The following is a 20,080-nucleotide window of genomic DNA, read 5'->3' on the forward strand; positions in this document are numbered from 1 at the left end:
GCAGTCATTTGCTCTAAATTTTTAATGACTCGAAGCCTACCAAAAGTGCCCTGCAACAAGGGTAAAATTAGTAGAGCTCTTTGGTCTTCAACCCAAACATGCCCCGAACTTCTCTAGGGATGCCTGCCCGGGCTACCATGGGCTGCTTCCAGACATGATTTCAGGAAGGATGTGGGATCCACAGTGTGTAGCTTTAAGGCTCTGTCACTTACCTGTCGTGGATACCAACTATGGATTCAGTTTCTTAACAGTGGAAATGGGTGTGTAACATTTCCAAAGCAATTGACTGTGCTTCTTCGTCAGGTGAGCACATGCAGCCCATGAGACCCAGGATGCCAGCTGTACCTTTGGTTTGCATGAAGAATGCACATGTGGAAATACTTGGGGGTTTTTGTTTGTTTTGTTTTATTTGAGATGGAGTCTTGCTCTGTCGCCCAGGCTGGAGTGCAGTAGCGTGATCTCGGCTCACTGCAACCTCCACCTCCTGGGTTCAAGTGATTCTCCTGCCTCAGCCTCCCAAGTAGCTGGGATTAAGGGGACATGCCATCACGCCTGGCTAATTTTTGTATTTTTAGTAGAGACGGGGTTTCACCATGTTGGAAATACTTGGGTTTTGAAGCCAGATTCGGTGGCTCATGCCTGTAATCCCAGCACTTTGGGAGGCCGAGGCAGGTGGATTGCTTGAGGCCAGGAGTTCAAGACCAGCCTGGGCAACATGGCAAAACGCAGTCTCTACCAAAAATACAAAAATTAGCCAGTCTCATAACCTGGTCTCAAAAATAAATTAATTAATTAAAAAATTTTAAAGTATTGGCTTTTATTTATTTATTTATTTTATCTGTGTGGCAAAGGGAAGGGCAGGATTAATTTATGCTTCTCAGTTATTGGGGACAATAAGGAGATAACCATTAGAGAAGAGAACTGAAATTTAAAAATCAGCTTCTTTATTTATAGCCTTTGGTAGCAGAATTCCTATAGAGAATTTCCAGAATGGAAGCTGGCCCAATAGTCCCTTATCCATACTCTAATCTTCCCACGTTTCCATTCATATGGTTTTCAAAGTGGTAGAATATTGGCTGATAAGAGTAACCTTTGCCGGGCGGTGCGGTAGCTCACGCCTATAATCCCAGCACTTTAGGAGGCTGAGGCAGGCAGATCACCTGAGGTCAGGAGTTCAAGACCAGCCTGGCCAACGTGGCAAAACCCCATCTCTACTAAAAATACAAAAATTAAGTGGGTGTGGTGGCATGCACCTGTAATCCCAGCTATTCTGGAGGCTGAGGCAGCAGAATTGCTTGAACCCTGGAGGTGAAGGTTGCAGTGAGCCAAGATCGTTGCAGTGAGCCGAGATCGCACCATTGCACTCCAGCCTGGGTGACAAGAGTGAAACTGTCTAAAAAAAAAAAATGGAATAACCTTTACAGCGTTCTACTCGTTCTTTCTTTCAGAGATGCCATAACAAAAATGAAAGATGTCTACCTAAAGAATCCTCAGATGGGAGACCCAGCCAGTTTGGATCACAAATTAGCAGAAGTCAGCCAAAATATAGAGAAACTGCGACTAGAGACCCAGAAATTTGAGGTATGAAACTTCTGTTGTGGAAAGCTTTGTTGGAAACGAAGAACAGGTGTTCCTCGGTGTAGAATGGTGTGCGGCCCTGACGATCCTCTCACTGGGAGGTACACAGTGGGAATGGCAGGCTGTTTCATGAGTTATGGTCAAAGGAAAAATACACTCTTCGCCATTGAACATTCTGCTTCTCATCATAGCCTATCTTAATCATGGCTGTAAAACCTGACAATGTTTAATGTTGTATCTGTATATGGTGGGGGGTTGGCGGGGTTGTTTTTTAATTTTAGAGACAGGATTTTGCTTTGTTGCCCAGGCTGGAGTACAGTGGCATGCTTGTAGCTCACTGCAGCCTTGATCTCCTTGGCTCAGCCTCTGAGGAGCTGGGATTACAGGCCCATGCCACCATACCTGGCTAACTTTTATTTTTCAATTTTTTATTTGTTTTAGAGTCGAGGTCTTGCTCTGTTGCACAGACTGGTCTTGAACTCCTGGCCTTAAGCCATCCTCCCACCTTGGCCTCCCAGAGTGCTGGGATTACAGCTGTGAGCCACTGTGAGCCACTGTGCCTGGCCAGTATTTTTGGTACTTTAAGTTGTTCTGCTTCATCTCATGGTAATAAAATTGGGAGTATAGAGCGATCCGTTATCCCAGTGAATCAAAGAAGCAATGAAAAAAATCCCCTGAAATATACAATTGTTCTCTCAGCAGGCCCATTATGGAAAGGGTGTGTGTGAGAACCAGCAGCAAACACAAAGGAGAAACAAGCAGGAAACATAAATAATCAAAGCTTGAGGGAGGGAGAGGAGCACTCAAAAGCTGTCAACAAAAGCCTCCTGAACCCACTCTCCATACCACGTTTAAAGACTACAGAGCATGGAAAAATACGTTAGCAACCGATTCTACCAATCAGAATAGATTGTTTTCAGCAATGAAGGGTCAACTATGGCTTTTTTCATTTTTTTTTTTGAGATGAAGTCTCGCCCTGTTGCCCAGGCTGGAGTGTAGTAGCGTGATCTCACCTCAGTGTGACCTCCACTTCCCAGGTTCAAGTGATTCTCCTGCCTCAGCCTCCTGAGTAGCTGGGACTACAGGTGTGCACCACCACACCCGGCTACTTTTTGTATTTTTGGTAGAGACAGGGTTTTGCCATGTTGGCCAGGCTGGTCTCGAACTCCTGACCTCAGATGCTCCACCCGCCTTGGCTTCCCAAAGTGCTGGGATTACAGGCGTGAGCCACCACACCTGGCCAGCTTTTTCCATTCTTTTCAGAATCCATCATTAATGTTCATTTGAGCATTTAGAACTTAGAACGGTCCTTTTCTTATTATTATTCTTTTTTTTGAGACAGAGTCTCGCTCTGTCACCCAAGCTGGAGTGCAGTGGTGCAATCTCGACTCACTGTAACCTCCACCTCCTGAGTTCCAGTGATTCTCGTGCCTCAGCCTCCCGAGTAGCTGGGACTACAGGCATGTGCCACCATGCCCAGCTAATTTTTGTATTTTTAATGGAGACACAGTTTCACCATGTTGGCCAGGCTGGTCTCGAACTCCTGACCTCAGGTGATCTGCCCACCTCTCCCAAAGTGCTGGGATTACAGGCGCTCACCACCACCCCCAGCTAATTTTTGTACTTTATTAGAGACAGGGTTTCACCATGTTGGCCAGGCTGGTCTGAAACTCCCAACCTGAAGTGATTCACCCACCTCGGCCTCCCAAAGTGCTGGGATTACAGGCGTGGCCACCGCGCCCGGCCTTCTCATTTTTATTCCTTTAACTTGTTTATACTGTTTCAAATGCTGAAGATCATTTTATCTACTTTAATTTTTAAGTACAAGTTTCATTTCTATCAAAAAAAAAGTTACACTCCTAAAAAATAGGAAGTGTGGCTTTCAAACTGAGTCACTGCTTAAGCATGGCTGTACCTTCAGGTATCACAGGGCGACCTCATGGTCAAGAAGGAACTAGAAGTGACTTATCCAAGACTGCACTGCTGCTTAAAAGCCCAAGGGGATAGCGTAGTCCAGTGTGCTTTCTGCCCCATCGTGGGCAACCACATAAATATGAGTTTGTTTTTATGTCTCCAACTTCGGGTGAAATGGAAGCAACCGTCCTTCAGTACATTTGAACAGTCGAAGGCAGAAAACGTGGCCATTCTGCCCCCACGTGGACTTCCTCACATTGGGTTAAATGGCCAAGAGTAGCCCCTGAGTTTGGGACCTTAGGACGCTCCGGGCTGGCCCTCAGATGGCCTTTGGGACCTTAGGACACTCTGGGCTGACCCTCAGATGGCCTTAGGTTGGAGTCTCTCATTGCTTTTGTCTCCAGGCCTGGCTGGCTGAGGTTGAAGGCCGGCTCCCAGCACGCAACGAGCAGGCGCGCCGGCAGAGCGGACTGTACGACAGCCAGAACCCACCTACAGTCAACAACTGCGCCCAGGACCGTGAGAGGTACAGTATCTGCACAGCGCCTGCCTCTGGCAAGGGAGCCTGTTGGCTTTGTATTTATTTCTAAATTTTGGAATCTGGAATGACCATAAGGCACTTGTTCAATGCCAAAATGTCTGTTGCGATTGACCTGTCACTTTTTCCATGATGCAGATTTATAATTCCACATGGGATGGGTGATCTGAGCGTGCGATGATTTACTGTGGCCTCAGTTACAGCACTCGCTGAGGGGCGGGGTTGCAGGCGCTCTCCAGTCGCAGGGACTCAATCTGAGTCCTCCCTGGGGTCAGTCGCTTTAGTTGCTTTGTGTTTTCCTTTCTTGAGCAGCCCAGATGGCAGTTACACAGAGGAGCAGAGTCAGGAGAGTGAGGTGAAGGTGCTGGCCACGGATTTTGACGACGAGTTTGATGATGAGGAGCCCCTCCCTGCCATAGGGACGTGCAAAGCTCTCTACACATTTGAAGGTGACATTTCATGTCTGCTGGATTCCCCTGCCTTTTATAAACCATAATATCTGAGTTACTCTTCTTTCACTTTTCCTTCCTTCCTTCCTTCTGATCATTTTTATTCCTTTGTCCTTTCTTCCTACCTTCCCTTTCCCTTCCCTTCCCTTCCCTTCCCTTCCCCTCCCCTCCCCTCCCCTCCCCTCCCCTCCCCTCCCCTCCCTTCCCTTCCCTTCCCTTCCCTTCCCTTCCCTTCCCCTTCCTTCCTTCCTTCCTTCCTTCCTTCCTTCCTTCCTTCCTTCCTTCCTTCCTTCCTTCCTTCCTTCCTTCCTTTTTTTCATACAGGGTCTCGCTCTCTTGCCCAAGCTAGAGTGCAGTGGTGCAATCATGGCTCACTGCAGCCTTGACCTCCTGGACTCAAGTGATCCTCCGACCTCAGCCTCCTGAGTAGCTGGGACTACAGGCAAGCACCACCATGTCTGGCTCATTTTTGTACTTTTGTACTTTTTGTACTTTTCAGTAGAGACAGGGTCTCACTATGTTGCCCAGGCTGGTGTTGAACTCCTGGATTCAAGCAGTACTCCTGCCTCAGCCTCCCAAAGTGCTGTGATCACAGGTGTGAGCCACTGTGCCTAGCCACACTCTTCTCTTTCTGTGACCAGAACTTTCTTTAGAAGCCTTCCAGATCTGGCCGGGCGTGGTGGCTCACACCTGTAATCCTAGAACTTTGGGAGGCTGAGGCGGGCAGGTCACTTGAGGCCAGGAGTTCAAGACCAGCCTCGCCAACATGGTGAAATCCCATCTCTACTAAAAATACAAAAACTGGCCGGGCATGCTGGCAGGCGCCTGTAATCCCAGCTGCTCGGGAGGCTGAGGCACGAGAATCACTTGAACCCGGGAGGCGAAGGTTGCAGTGAGCTGAGATACCGCCACTGTACTCCAGCCTGGGTGACAGAACGAGACTCTGTCTCAAAAAAAAAAAAAAAAAGCTGCAGCAGCAGCCTTCCAGATCTTTCTCTACTATGCTTTTATCCTCCTCATGGTATGATTATTATTTGGTTGTATATTTTGACTTTTGGTTCATATAACTTAACAGCTTCCAGAGAGCTTGCTTCACTGCAGTGGACAATAGGGAGGATGATCATTTCATCCATTCATTTAATATCTAGTATCTATAGCGCTCCTGTCTTGTAAAGGCCCATGAAGTGGGGGGATGCAGGTCGTATGATATGGCACCTGTCCGGAGGGAAATCAGGCAGACACACTTAAGGAGCAAGCAGCAGCTGGGCGCAGTGGCTCACGCCTGTAATCCCAGCACTTTGGGAGGCCGAGGCAGGCGGATCGTGAGGTCAGGAGATCGAGACCATCCTGGCCAACATGGTGAAACCCCATCTCTACTAAAAATACAAAAATCAGCTAAGCGTGGTAGCGCATGCCTGTAATTCCAGCTACTTGGGAGGCTGAAGCAGGAGACTCACTGAAACCGGGAGTCGGAGGTGGCAGTGAGCCGAGATCGTGCCACTTTACTCCAGCCTGACAACAGAGCGAGACTCCCTCTCAAAAAAAAAAAGCAGGCAGCTTGCAGTGTTTGCCAGAGGTGGGATACAGAGGAACGGGGCGGACAGGGGAGAATGAGATCACTTCCTTAAGGAAGTCTGGAGAACTTGCCATGGCATGGGGGGTGTGGCCAAAAATGGGCGTGGTGTGGCTGGAGCTTAGATGTCTGAAGTCCTAATAGTGAAACGTGGCACTCAAGAGTGGGAAGTGCCAATGGGGGCGAGGTAGGGAAACATCTGGGTTTTCTGTGGCAAACACTGAGGAGCTATGGAAGGCCCTCTAGCCGGGTGTGGATGCAGTCAGAGCTGGACCTTAGGAAAGTCATCGTCAGACGTGTAGGATCCACTGGAAGACAGGGAGGATGGTAGAAAGACTAGCCCAGGCCGGGCATGGTGCCTCACGCCTGTAATCCTAGAACTTTGGGAGGCTGAGGCAGGCAGATCACCTGAGGTCAGGAGTTCGAGACCAGCCTGCCCAACATGATGAAACCCTGTCTCTACTAAAAATACAAAAATCAGTGAGGCGTGGTGGCGGGCGCCTGTAATCCCAGCTACTCGGGAGGCTGAAGCATGAGAATTGCTTGAACCCAGGAGGCAGAGGTTGCAGTGAGCCAAGATCGTGCCATTGTACTCCAGTATGGGCAACAGAGGGCAACTCTGTCTCAAAAAAAAGAAATAAAAGATAAATTAGCTTAGTGTTTCTAAACCAATGAACCTTGAAACGATGTCCTGCAGAGCGTTAATAAGGAGGCCATGAAAGAAGCTCTCAGGCCAGGCTCAGTGGCTCACGCCTGTAATCCCAGCACTTTGGGAGGCTGAGGCCAGGAGTTCAGGGCTACAGTGAGCTATGATCGTACCACTGCACTCCAGCCTAGGCGATAGTGTGAAACCCTCTCTAAAAAATAAATAAATAAATAAAATTACGAAACAGTTGCATTTTAATATAATGAATAAATTTTTAAAACTAGCAGTCAGAGCTCAAGTAAGTTTGGGAAGCCCTGGGATAAATAGATTTTACAGATTTCTTTACTACAGGACTTTTCAGAGCCTTTAATAGACTAAATGTTCATCGTGACAAAATAAGAAGGAAGTACCAGTTTAAACGTTCCCAGTTTTACTTCATATTCCAACCATCCCCCACCGTTCCCTGTTGCCCTGTTAACAGCTCCCTAAACTCTTTGCCTTGCAGAAAACTGGGGGGTGGTGGGCAGCCTTTGAAATGATCCTAGCAGAAGGTCTTGGGGGCCTTGTTCAAGGAATGGATACAGAGATGCCACCATTGACAAACTGCATAGATTCGGGGCTGATCAGAAGCCAGGAACAAAAAGGAGAGGAAATCCAAGACAGGTCCCAGAGTTGCATTCCTGGGAGGACGGAGAGGTCTAGGGAAGTGGAAAAGCAGGAGGATATAGTTAGGAGGAAGAACAGTGAATCCAGGTTCATCTATGTTGTTTCAGGTGTTGGGGCCATGTCTAGGTGGCAGTGTGCTGCAGACAGTGGGAAAAGTGGAATCTTGGCTGCAGAAAGTACCAGAATGGAAGCAATATGTGAGGACAGTGTTTAAAGAGGAGCAGTTGGGCCGGGCGTAGTGGCTCACGCCTGTAATCCCAGCGCTTTGGGAGGCCGAGGCGGGTAGATCACCTGAGGTCAGGAGTTCAAGACCAGCCTGACCAACATGGTGAAACCTCGTCTCTACTAAAAATACAAAATTAGCCGGGCGTGGTCGCACATGCCTGTAATCTCAGCTACTCGGGAGGCCGAGGCAGGAGAATCACTTGAACCCGGGACAAGTGGCATCACACTCCAGCCTGGGCAACAGAGCAAGACTCTGTCTCAAAACAAACAAACAACAACAACAAAAAAATTGGGAGGCTGAGGCTGGTGGATCACCTAAGGTCAGGAGTCTGAGACCAGCCTGACCAACATGGTGAAACCCCATCTCTACTAAAAATAGAAAGGTTAGCTGGGTGTGGTGGCGCACACCTATAGTCTCAGCTGCTCGGGAGGCTGAGGCAGGAGAATCGTTTGAACCGGGGAGGTGGAGGTTGCAGTGAGTTGAGATTGCACCACAGCACTCTGGCCTGGGCAACAAGAGCGAGACTCCATCCCCCACAACCCCCCCAAAAAATAACAGACAAAAGAGAAGCAGTTGGAGCCACGAGGGTACCTTTCTCCTGAGAGAGATCCAAGTGAGACAGAAGAAGACTAGAGAAGAGAACCAAAGATTTATCCAGGGGGAAACACTTACCATTCTGGGAGGGAGGAGAAAGAGGGCCCTGGAGGACTTAGAGAGGGTCCCTAGAGAGACAGAGGTAAGAACCTGGACATTTCTGTGCAGAAGGAGATGGTTTTGAGGCAGTGGGTGAGGGGTCCGTGCATCTGAGAAGGTCCGAGTGGGGTGAATTTTGTGTGGACTTCATCTTCGACGACACTTGTTTCATTGCGAAGGCCACTGTTTGCTTCCTCCCTGCATTTGCCAAGACATCTAACATATCCTGATATTGCTTTTTCAGGTCAGAATGAAGGAACGATTTCCGTAGTTGAAGGAGAAACATTGTATGTCATAGAGGAAGACAAAGGCGATGGCTGGACCCGCATTCGGAGAAATGAAGATGAAGAGGGTTATGTCCCCACTTCATATGTCGAAGTCTGTTTGGACAAAAATGCCAAAGGTGCTAAGACTTATATTTAATACCATAAAAAAAAAAAAAACTTAAAAAAAATGGAGTTGTTTCTCCCCACAACCGTGACTGTTACAGGCAGTTCCTCAAGAGACTGGCTGGCAAGCACCATAATGCACGTTCTCCTGTAGTCTCACGTGGACTTCAGGGTCCGGGCACCTGAATTGCCTTGTCTAGTTTGGGCTGTAATCAAGTTTCACTTGCTGATGAAATTTTATGTGGAAAGCTGCCAACCGCCAACTTACAGCTATGTCATTCAAAATCTGATAAGCATTTCTTCTTTTGGCGGTATCTGTAGATTAAAAAAAAAAAGTTGCATTGTAGCTTCTCATCTTTCTGAATTTAAAAGCCGGCACACATCATGCAGGTGCCAAAGACTTCCCTACTCTTGTTTATATCTAGTATCCACCATACACTGAGCTACATTAGGTGGTTACAGGTTGTAACTTAATAAACCGAACTCTGTTAGTTTGTTAAATTGTGTACTCATTCACTTGGGAGGAAGTCACAAGTGAAATAACATCTCCTTCTTGACTAAAGCAGTAAATAAGATTCTTATATCGGCACCAAAAGTGTGTGTTTTTACTTAAACATGGTCAGCATCCTTGGTAGGGCATCACGAGTATCCTGTTCCATCTACATGATCCCAGACAACCAGCTGAAATCTGGAAAAGTTTGGTGAATTGACCAGTTGATTTTTACATTGCATTGCTGATTTTCCAAGTGTCGTCAAATTGACAGGTTTTTGTTGTTGTGTTTGTGTTTTTGTTGTTGTTGTTGCTTTGAGACAGGGTCTGGCTCTGTTGCCCAGGCTGGAGTACAGTGGCTCACCGCAACCTCCGCCTCCCCCAGGTTCAAGCGATTCTCCTGCCTCAGCCTCCCGAGTAGCTGGGATTACAGGTGCGCACCACCACGCCACGCTAATTTTTGTATTTTTAGTAGAGACGGGTTCGCTGTGTTGGCCAGGCTGGTCTCAAAACTCCTGACCTCAAGTGATCTGCCTACTTCTGCCTCCCAAAGTGCTGGGATTATAGGCGTGAGCCACCGCACCTGGCCCAAATTGACAGTTGATCAGATGTGCTAGTGCTGTTTAGATGGAGTTACTTAAAAGGCAGAGCGTGTCCCTGCATCAGCTCCTTTTGGCTGTGATTTCCTCTCACACTTGGTTCTGTTTCTGTTGGTTTTACAAGTAGAGCTGCACTCACGCTTGCCCAGGTGGGGCTATAAACAGAACGTGGTGTGGCAGCAAATGCTTCTCCCCACAGACACAGATCTCAGCACATCGCTGTTCAAAGACTTTGGGGGTTTGCTTTTGTTTTTTTGTTTTTGTTGTTGTTGTTGTTTTTGTTTTGTTTTGTTTCTGCTTTTAATCATTGGCAAAGTTTGGATTTACTGGAAATTATTTTAGAATTTCTGGCTCATTTTATACAATTAACTGTAGCCAGAATGAAGTAAAATGTCTCACCACATCGAAAGGAATCTAGGCCACATGAGAATTTGCATTTTTAAATTGGCATTGATGTGGGAGGGGAGATAGTGAAGTTGGTCACATGTGTAGATGGTTGCCAGGCATTTCACTGTGCCCATTTCCAGAATCCACCCCGAGATCATAGACAACCCACTACAAATGGGTCAGAATGAAGGTGTTGGGTCAGATTCTCTTTTTATTTGATTTTGAAAATTATTTCCTTGTGTCCTTCCTACTTTCAAGTAGGAAATTAGCCCCTGCCTGGCTCTACATTGTGGGTTCATTTGATCAGCTCAAGTCCATTTAAAGCTGATTTTCCAAGCAGTAGCTGCACATTCGGGCTCTAGAACCTAGTAGGGGTTCTGGATGCTAGGGGCCGTGTTTCAAGATTCTCACAGCCAGTTAACCTTTATTTAGTGACAGCCTGATTTTTTAAAAAACTTTTTTTTTTTTTTTTTTGAGATGGAGTCTTGCTCTGTCGCCAGGATGGAGTGCGGTGGCACAATCTTGGCTCACTGCAACCTCTGCCTCCCGAGTTCAAGCGATTCTCCTGCTTCAGCCTCCCGAGTAGCTGGGACTACAGGCGTGTGCCACCATGCCCAGCTAATTTTTTGTATTTTTAGTAGAGACAGGGTTTCACCGTGTTAGCCAGAATGGTCTTGATCTCCTGACCTCATGATCTGTCCACCTCAGCCTCCCAAAGTGTTGGGATTACAGGCATGAGCCCGTGCCTGGCCTTTTTTTTTTTTTTTTTTTTTTGAGACAGAGTCTCACTCTGTCACCTAGACTCAAGGGCAGTGATACAATAATCCTGGCTCACTACAACCTCTGCCTCCCGAGTTCAAGTAATTCTTGTGCCTCAGCCTCCCGAGTAGCTGGGATTACAGGTGCCTGCCACCACACCCGGCTAATCTTTGTATTATTATTATTTTTTTTTAGTAGAGACAGGTTTTTCACCATGTTGGCCAGGCTTGTCTCAAACTCTTGGGCTCAAGTGATCTGCCCGCCTCAGCCTCCCAAAGTGCTGGGATTACAGGGTGAGCCACCGTGCCAGGCCCAAATTTCTTTTGGATACTTTTGCTGGCATAGTATCAATAAAGCCACCCATCCCGACCCCAGGCCTCTTTGTAAATATTGCAGCAAGAAAATCAGCTGACCCTTCAACCACAAGGATCTGTTTAAATGAGCAGTAGGAAGTTTCCAGCTTTACCCAGTAAACAAGTGAATGGGAAACCTAAGGTATTAAAATCTGACCTTTCTATCCGATGACAAACTCATTTCCAGTCTGTGAACTCCTGGACAAAGCAAACTAACCACTGAAAAACTCGAAAATAGGGCAAGACGACATTAACCTTGTGAAAGTCTGCTTCGAAAAAAGGCATTCTGTCAAGCTGCGTATTTTTTTCTTGATTATTCAAATTTAGTTATTTCGTTATTCAAATTTAATTCAGAAAATAGCTCAGTTGGTTTCAGGGGGAATGGGGTGGGAGGGGTTTGGGCACATAAATTTATGATGATAATTTTAAATGTACGATCATTAAGTTGTATGCCTCAGTACTATAACAGGTGAATCTCTGTAATATTGACTAAACAGTTAAAAGATATTTTGTAAATTTCAGGTCCATCGCATCAATGCATGAAATATTAGAAAACCAAATTCCAAAGAATCAGGAATTTCCATTTCCACCCAAAGTATACTTTATTATCTTCTAGCAGTTCTCTGTTAATATAAAAGCAGCAAAATCTCAGCTACTTATATAATTTTCTCCTTTTATTTGAAAGTTACACTTAGAGATTAATAATATGTACAGAGAAGCTTTTCCTGCCTACTCTGTTTATAACTCTGTCCAACTTGCCCGCAAACACTGCCCTCCTTCAACCCATCTGATGTGGGCAAAGCCACTGTTTTCTTAGGCCCATAACTCAGTGCAGCTGTTTTATTTTTATAATGCCGGTCAACCTTTTGTTTGTGTGTGTGTGTGTGTGTGTGTGTGTGTGTGTGTGTGTGTGTGTGTGTCTACGATGTGCTTATTTAATAATTGCCAAAATATTTAGACTAGAGTAACTTCCGGTGGGTCAATTGGATTGTGACTTTCTTTTGTGGTTTTTTGGTTCTTCGATTGCTCTCTGTTAAATATTTTCATAATTCCCCCCACAGAATACGTGTGTATATACTGCAACTTAAAAACTAAAAGCAGTACTTGAATGAGTTGTTTTAATGTTGTACTTTTATCTGTTTGTTTTATGGGTTCTCCTGCTGCCTAATGACCTTTCTGTTTTTATAACTGCCGGAAAGCCGCGAAGCCTCTCGCATGGGGAGCTAGGTCCCCGCTGCGGCTCCGCACTTGAGTTTATTATAAACTCTGGGGTTCTGAGTAAGTTTTGTTTGAATACAGCAACATGATTGTCTCTTTCTATTCTTATCCTAAAAGACTCTGTCTGGCATCTTTTAGTTGTACCCTCGTATCTGCTTCTCTAATAAATGTTATATTTTTTCTCAGTATTGTGTATTTTAAGTGACTTTTCATGTTTCCAAGAAAATTATTCTGTGTAATGTGAATATTTAACTCTTTCATCTCCAGTAATAGGGGATTTTCTAGCCCAATGCTTTTTTAAAAATTCTGCCTCCCACCCCTACCTCCTCCTTTAAATGATGGCACCTCCCCTGTTTCTGATCCTGCGTGCACTCAGGGCCTGAGAAGTCTGTGTTTCTTTTGTTTCTTTTCTCTCTCCTTGAGATGAAGAGCTTTTCACGGTTTATTGCGGAATGAATACAGAACAACAGGTTTTCCTTTTCACCAAAGATTTTACATTGTACTGCTGAAGAGCCAAGAGTTTCCTTCTGAGAGAATCGGACCTTCATGTTCCTTGTACCATTCTAGGAAATTGATGCATTTCTTTTCTTTTCTTTTTTTTCTGGAGTTGAGTTCTCACTCTGTTGCCCAAGCTGAAGTGCAGTGGCGCGATCCTGGCTCGCTGCAGCCTCGACCTCCCTGGGCTCAAGCCATCCTTCCAACTCATCTTCCCGAATAGCCGGGACTACAGGCGCATGCCAACATGCTGGTTAATTTTTTTTTAATTTTTTGTAGAGATGAGGTCTGGCTATGTTGTGGCCCAGGCTGGTCTTGAACTCCTGAGCTCATGCATCCTCCCTCTTCAGCCTCTCAAAGTGCTGGGATTACAGGTATGAGCCACTGCACCCAACCTCCGTTTCCTTTTTTTTTTTTTTGAGACGGAGTCTTGCTCTGTTGTCCAGGCTGGAGTGCAGTGGCCCGATCTCAGCTCACTGCAACCTCCGCCTCCTGGGTTGAAGCGATTCTTCTGCCTCAGCCTCCCAAGTAGCTGGGATTACAGGCGCCTGCCACCATGCCAGGCTAATTGTTGTATTTTTAATAGAGATGGGTTTTCACCATGTTAGCCAGGCTGGTCTTGAACTGCTGACCTCGTGATCTGCCTGCCTCAGCCTCCCAAAGTGCTGGGATTACAGGCATGAGCCACGGCGCCCAGCCCCGGCCTCTGTTTCTTACTTTCTCTCAAAACTAAACTTATGAGAAAGACGAGTTGGGGCGGATGGCCTCATCAGTCTCCTGTTTGCGCTTCTCTTAACCCTGAAGGAAAGACCAGCTAAAGGCTAGAGAGAAAACCGTGAAAGTTCCTCATCTCAGACCTGCCCTGTGGTAACCAATTGCTCTAAGATGCCCCCTCCCATCCCTCCCCTCCCACTACCCTCCCCTCCCAGGGCGGTGCAGTTTGTAGCCAAGAGCAAAATGCCCGCCTGGAACCCGCGCCTTCCTCTCTAACAGAGAGTTTCTCTTTCTGTTTCTCTTTGTGTTGTAGATTCCTAGAGGGGAGTGCCTGCGAGCCTCGGGTGAGCCTTCCTGGAGGAGCCTCCGTCTGCTTGTTCCCACAGGCCTCCAGCGCCCTGCCCTGTGGACAGCCCACCCCTCCGCAGCCCCATCCCTGCGGGGCGGTCTCTCTCTCTCTCTCCAGCATGCTCCCTGCGGCCCTGCCCTCCCGCCCAGCCCGGGCCACCTCGTGGGGGACAAGTCTCGCCAGCGCCCACCCCCATGGCTCGGGTCAGTCCTCATCGCTCCCCCTCCCCACCCCGCGCAGGCCACTGAGACGGTGGGACACACGCCCCCGCCTGCTCCTTCCTGGGCCCTCAGTCCACCCGGGCTCGTCCTGGCAGCCCTTCCGCGCTTCACACAGTGCCTTTTGTGAAAATGTCATCACGGGTCCCCTGAGGAGACAAGGCAGGTCCAGCGCACATCAGGCGGACTGAGCACTCGATGTCATCCGTGTGTCCCAGACTGTCTGCTGTAGAAAACACTTCCTCCTCTCCTGAGTCTGTGAAGTCCTCAGTGGTCCTTTTTGGATTCTAGGCTTGCACCTCATACTAAACATTGACCCTTTCACTATGCCCTCAACCTGGGAGCATCTGGCAGGCAGGGGGGCAGGTACACACACCCCCACAGGCACACCCACCAGTACACACGCGTGCGCATACACACATTTTGGTTTGACGCCCTGTTTTCAGTGGCCTGGGGAGGTCCACGCTGGAAGTTGAATTCCAGCTCGCCTTGTTGACTCGCCTGTGTCCACCCGCCATGAGGAGCCCACGCCTGTCCTCCCCATCACTTTCCTGTCCCTGAGAACTGTAGATCATGCGCTTGTGAGCGAGGCCCTCCCCTCTGCACCAGCTCATTGCAAAGTGAACATCCTCTCCTTTCCAGGAGCCCCAGGATTAGCATCTGAAAAGGTTAGCACTTCCTTTTTTGTTGTTGTTTTTTTTTTGAGACGGAGTCTCGCTCTATTGTTCAGACTGGAGTGCAGTGGCATGATCTCGGCTCACTACAACCTCCACCTCCTGGGTTCCAGCGATTCTCCTGCCTCAGCCTCCCAAATAGCTGTGATTACAGGCGTGCACCACCACGCCCGGCTAATGTTTGTATTTTTAGTAGAGACAGGGTTTCACCGTGTTGGTCAGGCTGGTCTCGAACTCCTGACCTCAGGTGATCCGCCCGCCTCAGCCTCCCAAAGTGCTGAGATTACAGGTGTGAGCTACCGCACCCCACCGAGGTTAGCACTTTCATCACCAAAGACCCCGTGCCTCTCGTGGTCCTTTGAGGGATCCCGCCGCCACCACCCTTGTATTTTATCACGTGCTCTTCAGGGCATGTGGAATTCGTTGAGTTTGCTTTTAGAGCCAAGTTTCTTTCACTGTGTGGGTTTTTGAGGAAAACCTGAGGTCCCCTAATCTGTGGCCACCACCCCCACCCCCCCACGCCTTAGAGCAGAGCAGCCCCCCCTCTCATTTGGTGCAGAAACAGTCAAGAGGAACCATTGGCCTAGAGCTCCTGTGACCGAGAGCGCCACGGAAGCCTGGGGATGACGTCGGGCAGCTTTATTCTTTGCTTGGCTTTGGTAACTAGGTGGTCCCCTCAAGCATCCTCAGTTCCTCTTGCTGTTTATGAATCTAAGACAAGGAAGTCCTATAGAAGCCAAAGGGACAGGAACGGAAAGGACAGGTCCCAAGGGATGGGGCTGTCTTTACTCGGGGAAACCAGGAAATTGCTCCTCTCAGCCAACCAGGGTTGACCACACACCACCCTTCCGGAGCAGCTCAGTCAGCCCTCGGGGACGAGAAATCACAAGCGCAGAGACGCTGAGGCCCAGGCAGGTGAAGAGGAAGTGGCTTTGGGTTTTTAAAGTGGGTGAGCGTGAGCCTCTCTGACTGCTTCTTCCCCGGGGGGACTGCAAACCGCTCAGGGCTGCGGCAGAGCCATGGACTTCCGGTCCCTGCAACGGGTGACCTAAGCGTGGTGCACCCATCAGTCACGCAGGAGGACTGACTTGACAGACGAAAGACAAGCCCGGATGACACAGGGTGAGAAGAGTCAGGGCCGCGCCTCTGTCCCTACAAACCAACAGGTGCATGGTGAGTGTGGCAGTCCCCACAGCTCCGCAATGGGCTCCCCCGCCAACGGGGACGACAGGGATCTTCAGGAACTTCTGACCTCACCAAGTCAAGTGGACCACTCTCCACTCCACGAGGATGTGAAACGGTTCTTTAAAATGGGATTTTAGAGCCTCGGGAATGCATGTGCGTCGCATCTTTCATATGATGGGTCAGGATAGATTCATTTCTTGCAACATAGTGGAAAAGGTATCAGCTGCAGTAATTTGCTCTTTGAATGACCGTCACCCCCAGTATAGGATATGCTTGTATCCCCCGTCACTCCTCCGCCTGTTTTTTAAACTTTTCCACCACCTGCGTGCAAAAAGAATGTTATAGCGAGTGCTCTTAAATGTTGAACCTGGGTGTTGCTTCCGGGCCAGTCTGCGTGGCTCCATGAAAAGCTCACTGCTGCCCCAGCCGGGCTTCTTAGAGGAGGTCAGTTGTCCTACGTATCATCATTTACTCTGGGAATCCTGCTGTGAAATCATGTCTGTATTTTTCTGGAGCAGTTCACGTAGAGTAGAACGTGGAATTTCCCGTGAACATCTCCTTCCTCCCCCGTATCTGCCGCCTGTCACTTCGCCGCCGTGCTAGAATACTGTTGTGTTGTAAGCTGACTAATTTTAAAAGAACCTGCCCTGAAAAGTTCTTAGAAACGCAATGAAAGGGAGGAACTTGTACTTTACCCAGTTTTTCCTTTGCAGGATGGGAAAGTATAAAAAGGCACGGAAGGTTGTCATGGGCTGTTCCTTGGGGGTTTTTATCCTGCTCACCGTGGAGATAAGCCTGCGGCTTGTCTAACCAGCGCAGCGCAAAGGTCTCGATGCCTTTTGGTAACATCCGTCATCGCAGAAGAAAGTTTACACGATGTCAAAAAGTGACGTTCATGCTAAGTGTTTTTCCAGAAATATTGGTTTCATGTTTCTTATTGGCTCTGCCTCCTGTGCTTATATCATCCAAAAACTTTTTTAAAAGGTCCAGAATTCTATTTTAACCTGATGTTGAGCACCTTTAAAACGTTCGTATGTGTGTTGCACTAATTCTAAACTTTGGAGGCATTTTGCTGTGTGAGGCCGATCGCCACTGTAAAGGTCCTAGAGTTGCCTGTTTGTCTCTGGAGATGGAATTAAACCAAATAAAGAGCTTCCACTGGAGGCTTGTATTGACCTTGTAACTATATGTTAATCTCGTGTTAAAATAAAATATAACTTGTGGCTCCGTGTCACGGGACTGTTTTGTTGCATGAAGACATGACCCTAGTTGCGGAAGCAGCCTGGTGTCATTGGAAGCCCCCTGGGCTGGGGAGCTGGCCCCTGGGAGGAGCTGGAGACATAGATAGCTCTCAGTTCCACCCCCATCCACGGTGGAGGGGGAGGCTCTCAGACCGTGGTGACGTGGAATTCGGGCTGATGTAGTGCGAGGATTGCGAGAGGCTGCTTATGGCTAGGAGTATTTTTTGCCTGCACATTCAACTGGTTGCTGCTCTAGCTCTTTGGGGACCTCATTGCTTGGGGCTGGGGCAGGAGGAGGTGGTGAAAGGAGGGCACACCTGAGTTTCATTGATCCGGTATCACCAGTGCTCAAGCCGGTACTCCTGGTGGCGTGGCTGGAATCACTAGTTTCTGTGAAGCTGCAGGCAGTGCGGAGCTGTTTTCACGTGAACAACTCGAAAGGGCAGCAGCCTTGTGCCTGGCACTCGCTGGACATGTGCAGTGGGAGGCCCCGTTTCCATAGCCAGCTTTGAAAATTTCACCCTGGCCTTTTGGGGGAAGATAGGATTGGTTTGTGCCCACACTTCTCTGTGTCCCAAGGGTTTTTTTTTGTTTTGTTTTGTTTTTTAGCACTGTTTTAGGAAAACAGTTGTCCAGGAAATGACATATTCGCAGCTACACCAAGTGCAGGCCTGGCAGCTCTGCTGATGCCAAGCATCCTCACTTGCAGAGGGCAGGAGGTGAGGGCACCAATATGGGGTCATTGGTAACCTCTAACCACAAGTGCGTGCAGTTGGCTTCAAGGCACCATTGAGAATTGCTGGTTCCCAGTGTGACACAGCGTGGCACAAGGGAACAAGGTGGATCTACTGTTATCCTACCCGAAACCCTCTCCTCTAGGTTGTCAGCAAAAAAGTCCACTTGGGAAGAATATTTCGGGACTGCGCCCAGCAGTCTGTGGGGCAGAGACGGGCTGTCTCCACCTGTGAACCCCCCCATGCCCCACCCGCCCCTGCCGAGCCTTCTCCAAGAGCCGCACCAGCGCTGAGAAGCCTAGAACAGAGCCTGCTGGTTTGGAGACCCCATTTCCGCGGGTGTGGACATCACAGAGGTCGGGAGCATTGGGGGCGACTAGTTTGTTTGCTGCTGCACTGGGGAAGCCTCTTGAAGTAGGAAGTTCCTGACTCACCGGCTCCGGGGAGGCCCCAAGCCTGTGGGGCCGGCTCCTCCGGCGGGTCAGGAAATACCGGCCCGCCCCACGCCCTCCACCCGCCCTGGGCACGCCCGGGCCTGGGAGGCGGCTCCTCCGTCCGCAGAGGTGGTGGGGACCCCTGGCGGGAGCAGACGGCAGAGCGCAGCAGTGGAGGTGGAGGGAGCAAGAAGGGCCCCCTGCGGTGAGGAACGAGATGGAGGTGGACAGAGGCAGGATTCGGGCGTGCCCCCAGCTTTTTTTAAATTGAAGCGAAAGACTCAGAAATCGTGAAATGTATAGGACAGCCTGGAGCTCCACTTTGAACTGCTGCTGCCAGAGAAGGATGGTGGGAAAGAGCCACCATCCAGACGGGTTCCCTGGCTCTGCGCACTCGCCTGGGGGAGGCCTCCTTTTTCCTGGTCCTAAAACGCTTTCCCGATAGGGGAGGCAGGGATCTGTGTTGTCAGCGCCCTCTGAGACCCGGGATGAGCGTGTGAAGGCTGCCAGCAGGCACGTGGCAGCCCCTTGGTGTGTCAGCTGCTTCTCCAGGGTCCCAGAGTGCCCATTCGGCCTTGACTTGAGCACTCCTGCCTCCCGTTAGACCTCCAGATGGTATAGTGACATCCACCGGGGACATCTCCGGACCACAAAAGGTACAGAAGAAGCAGAGGAAGGACCCTATCCTTGTCCTCAGGGCTAAGGGGCCGAAAGCTGTGGGAGGAAACACGGACCCACTGTCCCCGTCGGGGATGGGGAAGGCTCCCCTCCTCCCTGCGGCACCTGCTGGACGGACGTCTCAGCCTAGGACAGGGCCGCATCCCTTCAGTCCGCACAGCCCCTGGCTGCCACGCTGTGCCGAGCCCTGCCCTTCAGAACCTGTTTCCAGTTCCAGCTCTCCACAGGCCCCCTCATCTAGGCTGGTCCCGGGTCAAATCGAAGGAAGGAATGGAGGCTGCACCCTGAGAAACCCTGGGACACCCTTCCAGAACATACATTGCCTAGGCTGTCTACTGCTCCTAGCTTTCCCCAAAGGCGTGTGTTTCTTCTGCGCCCAGCTCACCCTTGCTTCGTCCAGGTAGCAGGTGTCTCTCTGTGTAGGTGAAGTTGCAGAAGGGACGAGCCAGAGGGGGCTGTGATTCCGAAACCTCTGCTCACTTCCCCCAAGGCTCTCTGGGGCTCAAAATTAGGTAGCATTAAGACCCTCAGGATAATTTATGTTTGCACTGAATTTAAAACAGAACAAAGGTAGGAAACTACACTTTTTGGGTGGCTGCGCCTTGCAAATGTATTCGGATGCAGGTTTGTGAGCAGCGCCATGGCCGACAGAACCACAGGCAGGCGGCAGGTCTCCTGCAGCCTCCCCCACGGTGCAGGGGCGCCTTTCCGGCTCCTCTAAGAAGCGCTGCTGAAGCCGCGCCCTGGCTCAGCGCGGAGGAGGAGCCACCGTGGGGCACCGTGGGGAGCGAGGCCTGAGCCCCGCCTCCCCAGCCACCGAGCACTTCCTGTCCCTGCTCAGTAATCAAGCACAGACTTCAGATCTTGGCATCTCGGTCTG

The 20,080-nt window shown here is 49.3% G+C and overlaps 1 protein-coding gene across 29 annotated transcripts in view; it reads left to right on the forward strand.

The window, feature by feature from the left end:
* FNBP1 (formin binding protein 1) overlaps positions 1–17,336 on the forward strand; it is a 167,811-nt gene extending 150,475 nt beyond the window's left edge. For 10 of the 29 annotated variants that reach the window (XM_016961853.4, XM_063788174.1, XM_016961857.4 and 7 more), the window contains 4 exons: positions 1,449–1,581; positions 3,897–4,018; positions 4,340–4,479; positions 8,528–12,666. In XM_016961853.4, the coding sequence (XP_016817342.1) occupies positions 1,449–1,581; positions 3,897–4,018; positions 4,340–4,479; positions 8,528–8,706 (574 nt within the window). In that variant the 3' untranslated portion in view covers positions 8,707–12,666. Of the gene's footprint in view, positions 1–1,448; positions 1,582–3,896; positions 4,019–4,339; positions 4,480–8,527; positions 12,667–14,000 lie in introns of those variants that run through there. The other 19 variants (XM_063788172.1, XM_063788176.1, XM_016961859.4 and 16 more) reach the window with 3 other exon arrangements.
* Positions 17,337–20,080: the final 2,744 nt, after the last annotated feature.

This window comes from Pan troglodytes, chromosome 11 (assembly GCF_028858775.2).
Source record: "Pan troglodytes isolate AG18354 chromosome 11, NHGRI_mPanTro3-v2.0_pri, whole genome shotgun sequence".
NCBI classification, from domain to species: Eukaryota; Metazoa; Chordata; class Mammalia; order Primates; family Hominidae; genus Pan; species Pan troglodytes.